This window comes from Festucalex cinctus, chromosome 6 (genome assembly GCF_051991245.1).
Source record: "Festucalex cinctus isolate MCC-2025b chromosome 6, RoL_Fcin_1.0, whole genome shotgun sequence".
Lineage (NCBI taxonomy): Eukaryota > Metazoa > Chordata > Actinopteri > Syngnathiformes > Syngnathidae > Festucalex > Festucalex cinctus.
In genome coordinates, this window is record NC_135416.1 from 2,882,466 (window position 1) to 2,894,591 (window position 12,126).

The 12,126-nt window shown below is 38.3% G+C and overlaps 1 protein-coding gene across 3 annotated transcripts in view; it reads left to right on the forward strand.

Moving 5' to 3' along the window:
* The first annotated feature begins 6,090 nt into the window (after nucleotides 1-6,090).
* The window catches only part of LOC144020531 (voltage-dependent T-type calcium channel subunit alpha-1H-like), a 75,855-nt gene continuing 69,819 nt past the window's right edge, over nucleotides 6,091-12,126 (forward strand). For all 3 annotated transcript variants that reach the window (XM_077524105.1, XM_077524106.1, XM_077524107.1), the window contains exons 1-2: nucleotides 6,091-6,361; nucleotides 9,572-9,848. In XM_077524105.1, the coding sequence (XP_077380231.1) occupies nucleotides 6,341-6,361; nucleotides 9,572-9,848 (298 nt within the window). In that variant the 5' untranslated portion in view covers nucleotides 6,091-6,340. The remainder of the gene's footprint in view (nucleotides 6,362-9,571; nucleotides 9,849-12,126) is intronic.

Sequence of the window (12,126 nt, forward strand, 5' to 3'; positions counted from 1 at the left end):
TTTTTTTCTTCTTTTTTTTCATCCTTGAACGAATCTCGCAAGCCTGCGCTGTTCAGTGAGTTATGGTTTACGTTAAAAAGATTAAAAACCATATAGCAGACAGAATCAAACTATATGACCCAATAATCATGTTCGTATTAACAAATGTTTGAAAAAAAAAAAAGTGTGTATTAAAAATGAGTCAATAAAAATGTAACGTATTAGTAATAATACAGTCATTTCTACTAGGGAGCCCCCACACGTGTGTAATGTGTAAATGTAATGACAGGATGATTCTCCCTTGCTGTGAAAGCGGAAACTTTACGTTGGTTTATTGACCCCCTCCGTGTGTGTGCAGTAACCAGGTCAAGTGAAGTGGCGTGTGTGTGTGTGCGTGTAAAAAGTGGGATGTGCCCCTGTGGGTGGTCGCCATGGCAATTCCGCCAACTGATCGGCACGTATTGATTGGCCGTCGAATTCCCACAGTGACTGCGTGTTTGTGTGTAACCGTGTCGGCGGCGTGAAACGAGGCACTTCCCGGTGATGCGATGGTCGCCATGGTAACCCACCCATGGGGGGGGGGGGGGGGTGATAATAATGTTTGGCCTAGATACTCCTCCTCGACCGATAACACAGGGAGTGTTTTCCCGTGTGCGTGCGCATTAAATGGCATCTGAACACGGCGCAGTGACAGCGACGCCGTGAAAAATGCATGAAATGAGTCCATGTAAGCAGAATAAAAAGAGACTTGCATGAGTTTACGGAACACGCACGCACACACGCATACAAGAAGTGGCGGAGGGAGGGATGACATCATCATCATCATCATCATCATCATCATCATCGTCCGGAAGATTGTGGGAAGCGTTTCTTTGATGATTACATAACGCGGATATCCTTCCTCCGAGGCAGAGACTCCCTCGCAAAATATAGTAGTGAGTGTATTTGGATGCTGATGTTCATTAATCAAAGCAGCAGCACCAGACACACCAAAAAAAAAAAAAAAAGTCTGTCCAGACCAGTAAATGAAAGTGTGGCCTCTTTTGCAGTAAACAAGTATAAAAGGGAATCGTACATTAGGTGGGGACGTCGTCACAGTCGAGTCTGATGTGCAGTTGCGCAGACTTGTATGTAAACCAAACACAAAAACAACCTACACAGTCAACTAACAAATGGAGTAACTAACTAATAAACACAACCAAGACTAATCAATGAACTTAGAAATGGTATAAAACACGATAAAAAAAATGTTATACTAACTAATAGACCATCAACTATAGATTCAACTAACTAACTAACTAACCCGGTCATACAACAGACCCAACTAACTGATCAAAAAACAACTGATCAAACAAATAACCAATTACACAAGCTGCCATAACCAACCAACCAACCAACCTTACCCAACCTATGTAACCAACGAACAAGCAAACTGTGATCCAAACATAACCAATTTCCCAGGTGGCTCTCGCCAACAAATTGACTAAGAAATGAGAATCAAAATACACCTACCTGACTGTCACTCAAATGTAACCGGTTGTATGAAAGGCCTTAACTATGTGATCCAAACGTTACTAATCATATAAATAGACCTGACTGAGATGCAAACATAACCAATGAACTGACTAAACCCAAACATAATGGATTATACAAATAGACCTGGTAACTAACTAACTAACTAACTAACTAAACCAGTCATACACATAGGCCTAACTAACTGACTGGCCTAACTAACTGACAAACAGAACCAATAGTACAAGCTGCCATAACCAAACAACCAACCAGCGCACAAACTGTGATCCAAACATAACCAATTATCCAAGTGGCTCCCGCCAACAAGTTGACAAAGAATTGATCATCAAAATACACCTAACTGACGATCATCCGAATGTAACCAGTTGTACGGAAATGGCCTTAAATATGTGATCCAAACATTACTAATCATACAAATAGACCTTCTGACTGTGATGCAAACATAAACAATTGAATTGATTAAACCCAAACATAACCGATCGTACAAATAGAACTTCTAACTGACTAACCAACTAACTAACTAACTAACTAACTAACTTGGACCCAAACATAACTAATCATACAATCATGCAAAAATTAACCAACTAACTAATCGATGTATATAACCAACCATTAAACTAACTAAGCAATCGTACAAATTGACCTGCTAGATGACTTAATGACAATGTAACGATTGACTAATTAATATGTAACTGTGATCCAAACATAAGAAAATGGATCCCCAAAAATCATCATGATGATATTAGCAATAAAACAAAAATGTAGTATTTTTTTTTTTTTAAATATTGCCTGTATGTGCAAGTATAGGCAAAACACATTTTCTTCCCTGCAAATGGGAATAAGGATAAAAACCTGCAAGAAAAAAAAAAATGCAAGGTTGCAGCTCGCCTGGCCGTCTGACTAAACAATGAACAAAACTAGCTATAAATATCCCAGCCGGCAGCCAGCGGACATTTTGCTCCGCCATAGAGACAAATTGTCACCTGATAGCGTTTAGCTGAAGCGTAGCGAATGCTAACGACATGCTAATCCTCCTCGCCGCTGTCAACAACACACTCCAAATTCCAAGCAGGAGTGATGGATGCAATTATTCACAAATAGAAAACTTCATTCCGCAGACGGGGCTCTTTGGTTTGGGCGTCTTGGTGGGATTATGGTCTGTCACTGCAGTCCGGAATCATTTCCCCATCTCATTAGTGCGTCCAGTGATGGCCCACAGCGTCTATTCTTCTTCTTTTCATCTTCCTTGTGAATTTGTCTGCGAAAAAGCAACACTAACGCAACATGACGACATGAACACGTTCACACCACAACCCGACTTTTAAAAAGGGGACTGAAATGGAACGACTTCCTGCTTGGCTCTGGTGTAATCCGACTAACTAACCATAACCCTTGAACCCTAGCATAATGTGATAACGTAACACAATGAAATCTAACAACTAATACAGCTAGCTAAAACACAAGCTAAGCATGAAGCTAAATGAACAATCGAACTAACAAACTAACATTTCACTCATACCAAAATACAAAACGGAAATTAACAACGAACAATAAACTAACAGACTAGCAACTGAAGAAACATGTTCAATGAATGACGAGCTGACACGTTGGATTAATTAATTTATTAACCAGACAATAAGCAGTGATCAAAACAGAACCTAATGTATAAAGTAGCAAACGAGCCCACTAAGTCATCAAAATGTAATCAACTCAAAGAACTAACTATATAACAAACAAGTTAACTAATGTATTAAATTAACAAACAACTGAATTAACATACAAAACAAAATAATGGAATAAGTGAACTACCTCATTAAATGAAAAAAACAACCAATGTACTTGCTAGCTAACTATCTAAGCAACTGTGATTCAAACATAACAAAACAGACTAACAAGTTAGCAAACTATTTAAATGAACAAGCTAACACTCTAGCGACTAAATTAACACTAAACAAACAAAAGAACTGACTAATAACAAGACTAAGTGCAATTTCTGGAGAAATTGTGTGGGAATGCTGAAAGCTGAATGCTAAGATTTGAATGCATGTGGAATGCTTATGAAGTAAATTGAGAGCTAAATTATGAAATTATGACCTCCTGGTTACTGGACAATGGATTTTACCAACTGTGCCACTGAGCAGTAATGATGATAATTTATTTATATGGAAGTGGGCTTGGAAAGTGATACTTAGAAAAAGTTCAATGTCTGTCACATTGAACATGAATGGGGAAAAGTTGATATTAAACGTTAAATTGTGCAAATACCGTAAGTAATGTGGAATCAGACAATATATACCCAGGGAGCTTGAATTTTTGAAACTAGTTGAAATTTGAACAATGTAAATTGGAAGTATTATGTAGGCGTTGTTACGCGGCAAAGAAGTGTGGAGAATATAAATCACAATAACATATGTGGGAATGCTGAAGCATTCCCACAAAAAAAACGTACTTGCTAACTAAGTAGCTGACCAATTCGGATTGAAACACAACAAAACTGACAATAAACTGTCATGTAAGCAGAACTAACTAAGGAGTGAGCTAACACATTAGCGACAGATAATAGCAGATGGCTAATTTAAGAATAACAAATAGCGACTAAACTTAGATGTAATGTGGAAACAAACAAACAATGACACGAACAAACAAACAGTGATCAAAACACAAACTAAGTAACTAATAAACGAGTGAACTAACAACACAAACCATAAATAACAAGTAAGAAAGAGAATATCAACAACTTTGGTCGCCCTGGTGTGTTAGCGTAGAGTTTATTTGCGCAAGGGAGCGGTGGTACAGAAATAGTTGTGCTGTTTGCTTCCCTAAGTGGGATCCAGAGACCACCGGTGGGCTCCGCAGGGACTCTGGCGGAGCCTCCGGGAAAACGAAACGTTGGCGCAGTGGTACACTTAATTAAAAATGAACGCGTAACATTAGGAACAGCTCCACAGTTATATAGTGCCGTATGTAGAAACAACTATATATATATATATATATATATATATATATATATATAATATATATATATATATATTAGAAGATTAGCGTAAATCAACATAGTGTTAGCATAAAAATAACGTGACCATCTTAATGTAGCCTATAGCGCTACCGTAAACGAACATGGATTTGACGTAAACTGACCTATCATTCAGGATGAATTTACTAAAAAAAAAAAAAAAAAAAAAAAGACACGGAATTGCTCATAAATCAGCATCACTTTATTGTAAAACGTACGTCAACCTCTCGCATATCAAAAAGCCAATCCATTACGAGCGACTCTGCAGTCTGACGTTTCGGCCGTTGTGCTGTGTTCAAATGTCATAATCGTGCGTGTTTTTTTGCAGCTGTGCGTCAAAGGCAAAGCAGGGTCGACGCGGATTGACGAGCGTCATGGCGCTTTTGAACTCTGACCCCTCCCACATCTGTGCGGGGGTCACCGCGGCCTGACAGATGTCCGCTCGGGATTTGTCATCTTGGATCCAGTCAAATGGGTTGCGCTCAGATGCTAAGGCTAAATGCTAGCTAAAAATGATAGCTTGATGCATTTATTGTATTCTAACATAAATATGTTGTGATTTGACTTTTTTTTTTTTTTGTAATTTAACAAAGCCCAATTTGCATGTTTGGCAAAGCGAATTTAAAAAAATATATTTTAAATATCTTCACTTCTTTTGTTTTACACAGGATGTTCTCAAAAGCTAGCAATGACAGCAGCTGATATTTAGGCTTTGTTGGTGTTTACATATATTTGTATAAATAATTGATATACGCACGTCTAACTCCCGCTAAAAGATATAAGTATTCGGTCGTAAAAGGAAACATTTGTACAAGATGGGGTTCAAACCATCATGATTTGTCAACAATATATTATGCTAGCTAATGCTGACTTGTTTTCAGGTTTGGATTTATGGTAAACATTCATATTCATTGTAAATTGATTTCACTTTATCGTCAATGCACATAGATATCTTAAAGGATAAGATGTATTTAATGTAGTAATGAATAAATACACATGATTGTCTCAGATGTGACAAATATCGTTAGTTTAGATTGTTAATGTGTTCCTATTATCATTGAGACTGTTTTTTGTTATTGTGATTGTTGTGAACAGCTAAAAAAGAAACCGAAGCTAACTTCCTTAGCGCTGCTGTACTGAGTTCACCAGCAAGCGTGATGGTGCTTCAGTCTATTCTTTTCCCACGCTTAAAGTATGATGCTTTTATATGTTTTAGGTTTATTTACGTTTTTACAATTTTAGTCAATAAATTTTGTTATTTTAAAAAATTGTAAGCGGACAATTTCCGGACAACGCTGTCGCGTGACGTCATCTGCAGGCGACCCCGATACAATCTAGGAGGCCGATCACATCTGACACCGACACCGGAAGTAAAAAAAAAAAGGACACCTTTTATTTTGAAGCTCACAGTGCGAGTGTTTCCGGTTGTGCCCATCTCACCGCTAACTTGACTCCAGCTCTCGCTGTCTCACCCTCTCTCTCTCTCTCTCTCTCTCTCTCTCTCCGGTTGTCTCCCCCCGGTGCTGGTGAACTCTTCTACCTGACACCACAACGCGTCCGGCGGCTGAGGGGGCGCGCAAGTAGGCGGGGGTCGCTCGGTCCGCTCTAACTTTTACTACCCCCCCTCTCTCAGTACCTCCCCTCACCCCCACCTTTTTTTTTTTTCCAACTTCCCTTTCTTCGTTGTGGACTTAATTGATTTTTCACACCAAACAATTGTCCATGTTTTGGATTGAGGACGCGTGAGGTGGAGGCTTCATGGAGCACCGAGGCTCCCGGAGGAGCTCCGGGTGCGCGGCCGACCCGCATTGACCGATGGACGGACGCTGCTCCCCGGTAAGCCCCCGCCGGCAACTTTTCCGTCTAATGGTTGACTTTTTATGTGCGCGTTTGCCGTATTAATCATATTCACACGCTGGGGTGTCACTCTTTGTGCCATATGTATATGTTTGTGTTATGTGTAGAAAGTGGTTGTTTTGAATGCTTTTGAAGCAATGTAAGCGTTCATTGTGTCGGTTGTCTGCAGTGGATTAATTGTAAGTTAATATGGAATGAAGCATTGCCTTCATCCTCCCTATGCGATTATCTACTTTCACTCAGTGCTGCTGATGCCACAGCAAATAATCACATGTGAACAGAAATGTCTTTGTTTTGTTCATTTTTTTGTTTCTTTTTGAGTTGGTGTTACAGTTGATGGGTGCAGTTGTCGTTGGTCCTCCTAAGGAATTTACAAGGAATTTATCAGAAACTCACGATTATTTTTTCCCATATTAAAAATTGACTAATTGTCACCAAACTAAATGTGAGTTGATTTGTTGTAATTTGGCATGGTTTTATCGTATTTTGACATTTGATAGCATTCCGTATCGTTTACGTTTACGTATCGCAAAAATAACGGTTTTATCGTAACCTAACTGCTGTAAATTTGATGTGCTTTCGTTTACAATTCATCGCAAACGAACAATATTTCAGTATGTTGACACGAGTGCATCGTAAGATAAAAGATTTATGCACGTGAATTAACATTTTGTCGTGCAATTGTCGAAAGTTACACCAAAATGGCGCGATTGCAAATTTTACATACATTTATTATGAATTGAAATTGATTTATTGTAAATTCGCCAGGATTAATTCTAAAATTTAGCATTCTATGGAAGGTGTAACGCACACAGTTTTACTTGGATTTATAGTTCAGGTTATTAATTAACCTGGATTTTTTTTTTTTTTTTGTTGATAATTGAAATGGAGATTTAGTAAAATAACATTTGAAATTAATTAATTAATTAATTAAATAATTAATGTTTTTAGCCAAAGATAATATTAATTAGAGTAACTTGACATCCATTTATTGTGAATGAACTTGGATTTATTGCAAGTTAGTGCATATTTAATGTTGATTGTTGTGGATTTACTACAAATTGAAATGAATTTATCAACAACAACAAAAAAACGTAGATTTGTCAAAAGTTAATAGATTTATTGCATTTTCATGTAGCTTTATCCTATCTTGACATTAACTCATTTGCTCCCAAAAACGTATAAATATGTTCTATTCTAAATATTACCATGCTCCCAAAGACATATTTATACATTTTTGTATGGTTTTTTTTTTAATGTTAAATCGTACAGAAGGCTTTGTGCAGCCAGTAAACGGAGTATAAGAGATCAGCCAGGCCCATTTTGCAACAAAGCCGTTTTCCCCACAGTTTTAAACAGATTTGTGAATAGTGATGAAAACTTAGCTATATTCTAATGCTAATTGCTGCGAAACAGAAACGGATAGTATTATACTTTTTTTTTTTTTTTTTTCCTGATGAAAGAAGAGGCTCTAATCTTTCTTTTGGTAGGTTCCATGTTTTTATAGCAAAAGAACACAACATTCTGTGGGCCTTGCAAAATCAGTCAAATTTGAGTAAAACAGCCGGGAGCGAAGGGGGTCGCTTCAGTGAAAATGGCTGCCAGTGAAACTTGAGTTACACTGACAAACATTTGTTGTAAAATTCCCATGGATTCATTTCAAGTTGAGGTGACGCGAACGAGAATTGATCGTACGTTAGCCTTGCTTGCGCTGGATTATCGTGATGAATGCGGAGTTGTTGTTGTTGTTGCTTGTCAAGATAAAGAGTACTTGGATGCGATTGTCAGCACTGTTTTTCGAGCCCTTTGAAAGCATTTTTAAGTGCGCACGAACATTGCATTCTGCTGTGCGTGCGCGCGTGTGCGTGTGTGTGTGTAATGGCTGACTGATGTCCACCCAACAGCTTGCATCGCATCCCAACAAAAAAAAAAAAAAAAAAAGGGAAAAAGCCTCAAAGTGAAGCAGCTCTGGAATCCTCGCTGGCTTCCAGGCTCCATGCCCGCCGCGTCATACCAACACACACATACGCACACGCTTGGTGTGTGTGTGAGAGCGCGCGTGTCAGTGAGTGCATCTCATTATGTCGCTCAAAGCATCTTTTTTAAAGCAAGTGCCAGCTCTCCTGCGCTAGAAGTTAACTTCATAATAATTGGCCTTACACTTACACACTGTACATATTCTGCTTATTATACTTATATATTAGGGTCTACTCCATATACAGTAAGCAATACTGTACGTTAACCTATTTGAATATATTTGTAATGAACATTTGAAGCATTTTCACTATTACTACTAGTTTAGCACAGTTTAGTTTGTGCTTGACTGATGAGACAAGGGATGCAAATTAGCAGAGACCGATTATCGGCTGGGCCGATTATTTGACATTTTGACAAATATCTTTAAAAAAAAAAGAAGAAAAAAAAAGGAACTCCCTACACTTTTTATTTAAAAAAAAAAGATAAATCAAGAAATTATGTTGAATTTTTAGAAAACTTTATTTACAGTAGAAAGGGATCCATTTACTTGCTTTTTAATTTTATTATTTATATATATATATGTCAATGTTTGTATAACACTTGTCACTTAATTGAGTATAACACGTGTTACTTTCATTAATAAACTAAAATCATTTGGCCTACGCAAAATTCACTTTAGAATGTAATATTTACGCAGTTTTATCATGTCCTTGACATTTAACAATTGACGTTCCATCATTAATATCGGATTGAATTGAAATGAATCGAATGCAACTGAGGTCTTGTGAATCGAAATTGAATCGATTGAGGAAATTAGAATCGATATCCAGCCCTAATAATTATCATGCACAGATTTTTCATTATTAATACATTCACTGCCATCCCAGCAAAAATGCATCATTTGACGACTTTTTCCGTCAATGGCAGTGAATGAGTTAAAGATGTATTTTTTACGCGAATATAATAATACTGATCAGTCCTGCATTCTCATGCAAACCTCCCCCACCCAGTTTCTTCTCTTGCTATGTACTGAAAGCGCCTGCTAAGCTTCTCTGTCCGTTTGTTTACATCCGGCCTGTGTTTGCCTTCTATGGAGATTTATGCTTCCTGGGCAACAACGCCGCACTTCCATTCCAGAAAAACGTTTTAACCGCACGAGGCCTCGCGAACAGTCAGCGGGGGGAATCCTCACCGCTCCGGCCCTTCTTCCAGGTGGTCCCGGTCATGACGGACCCCCCGGAGCCGGACCCGCACTACGGGGGACCCTCGCCGGAGCGGAGCGGCGAGGGGGACCCGGAGGGCGGGGACAGGGTGCACGTGTCGGTGGAGGGCCGGCGGAGGAGTGACGAAGAGGAGGGAGAGGAAGAAGAGGAGGAGGCCAAAGAGGACGACGAGGAGCTGCCGTACCCCTCGCTGGCGCCCGTGGTTCTGTTGGCGCTGAGCCAAACCAGCCCGCCAAGGTCCTGGTGCCTGCGAGCCGTATGCCACCCATATCCTTGCGCTGCGCGTGTCACTTGAGTTCACTTGAGTCACTCTTTGTCGAGCTTTTTGACATTTTGCTCTCAAGTTTTACGGCCACAATCAAATCTGGGAGATTCATATCGGGGATTTATACGGCGCCGGTGACTTGTTTTGACAGGAAATGGGCTTTCCCTCTCATTTTACAGTCATTTATTCCCAACATCCGTCAAATCTATCAAAAAGGGGATAAATAACGTTCGTTTATTCCAGAGTAAGTGAGAGGTACTTCTTGGATGATACTGATTGATACTGCATGTGAAAACACCTGATCATAGTTTCTCACGAGAGTGATCAAAAATGACAACAAAGTAGAAAATATCAGTAATTCCTATAAATCTTTCCAAGTGTTTTTAAGTTTTGTGCTCTACAGAGTGACCGTCAGACCCTGGTGGCTTCCCATGTGGCTTCCCTGCTGTATGCTAGCGCTAGCGCTAGCACCAACTTACCGAGTCATCCCTCAATCTAAGATCTAGTTCGACTACAAAACTTATTAGAGAAGTCAAAAATTAATTTCTTTACAATTATATGTTCTATGCTCCCCTACTAGTCTAAACGCGACCCTCTGATTAATATTGCATTTGTGGAATAAGGATGAAGCCATAAAATCTAGCCGTTTTTATCCATGTCGGGGGGGTGGCCATTTTGCGACTTGCTGTCAACCAAGGTTATTTTAGTTAACGAAAAAACTAACACTAAAATTCAAAAAACAATTTTATTAATGAAATAAAATAAAAATGCTTTTTGAAAAATAAATATGAACTGAAACTACATTTTTTGTTTAGAAAACTAACTAAAACTAAATATAATTAGAGTGAAAACATCCTTCGTTTTAGTCTTTAGTAATTAATTTAATACACGAGCCTTTGGGGACGATTTTAAATGTGATATAAAGTATATTTATTTCAATATTAACCGGAATAAAGACGTTTGACAGTGTGTCGCACAGAAGTGACGTCATCTAGCAGTAGCCAATAGAAAAGCACCTTCAGATGATGTCAATTTAGGTAAGACAACAATTTTTCATGCTTGACTTTTGTCTCCAATGGTTCAGCTCGCCTTATTATTCTTTGAACTCATCTGAAATGTGTTACTTTTAAAAAAATTTACCATAGTGTTGATTAAATATTATGCACAAGTAATATATATTAAAAAAAATAATAATAATACTGAAACTAACTAAAACTAACTAAAATTAAGCATTAAAAAAACTAAAACTAATAAAAACTAACAAAATCACCCTGAAAACTAATTAAAATGAACAAAATTTACAAACAAAACACAAAACGGAATAAAAAAAAAACAAGATGAAAATTCCAAAACTATAATAACCCTGCTAGGAAATGAAAATGACATCACAGTGCCTCAAGGGCTCAGCTTGCGATCGTCACATGACCAAACTCAGAAAACAAAATGGCCACCCCCTAAGAAGGTGGATAAGAATGGGCGAATTTTGCTGCTTTATTCATATTCCACAAACGTAGTATTAATCAGAATGTCTTCCTGTGTTTAGTGTCTGATATATAAACAATTTGAAGTTGTTACAATTTAAACATAAGAATTTCCATTGTAGTTACAGTGTGTATGCACGTCAACGATTAACATTCGTACTTCCTGTCGTGTCTGATATACAAACATCTGATAATTCAATCACATGACTGTTTAAACGCATCTTGTTTAACGTGACAAATGATTGCAATTCAAAGTGGAACATGATCGAGTTTGATGACCACCTTAACATAACAATTTTCGTTAGTGAAATTTAAAACGTGCAATAATGCAAAGCCGTCTCTTCCGTCTGGATGTAAACACACCAAGGATGAGGAATGGAATGTGTGTGCGTGTTCAGGTATTTCCTCAGATGCGTTCGCCTCGGGGAAAAAAAAGAATGGCCAACACTCGCTGATTGGACGTTTCCATGGCGACCGGACTTAATGAATCTCCAGGGTTACGCATGCCTGTCACTGTGGCGTTGTACTTTTTCTTTTTTTTCTTCTTTTTTTTGGGTCACAAAATGGAGTGCTTAGTTTGCGCGCGTGTTCCCTCATGAAATATGAATTACATAACTGAGTTGAGTTAAATAAATGAAAGACAAGAAGTACAGTAAAAAAAAAAACAAGGTAGTGATACGCCCAGCCTTGTATAACATGCAGAGCTGTTATAGTGTGTATGAATAGTATGCATGGACTCATCTTTTTTTCTTCTTTTTTTTTTTTTATCCAGGTGGAAGGAATTTTGAACAGTTGCAA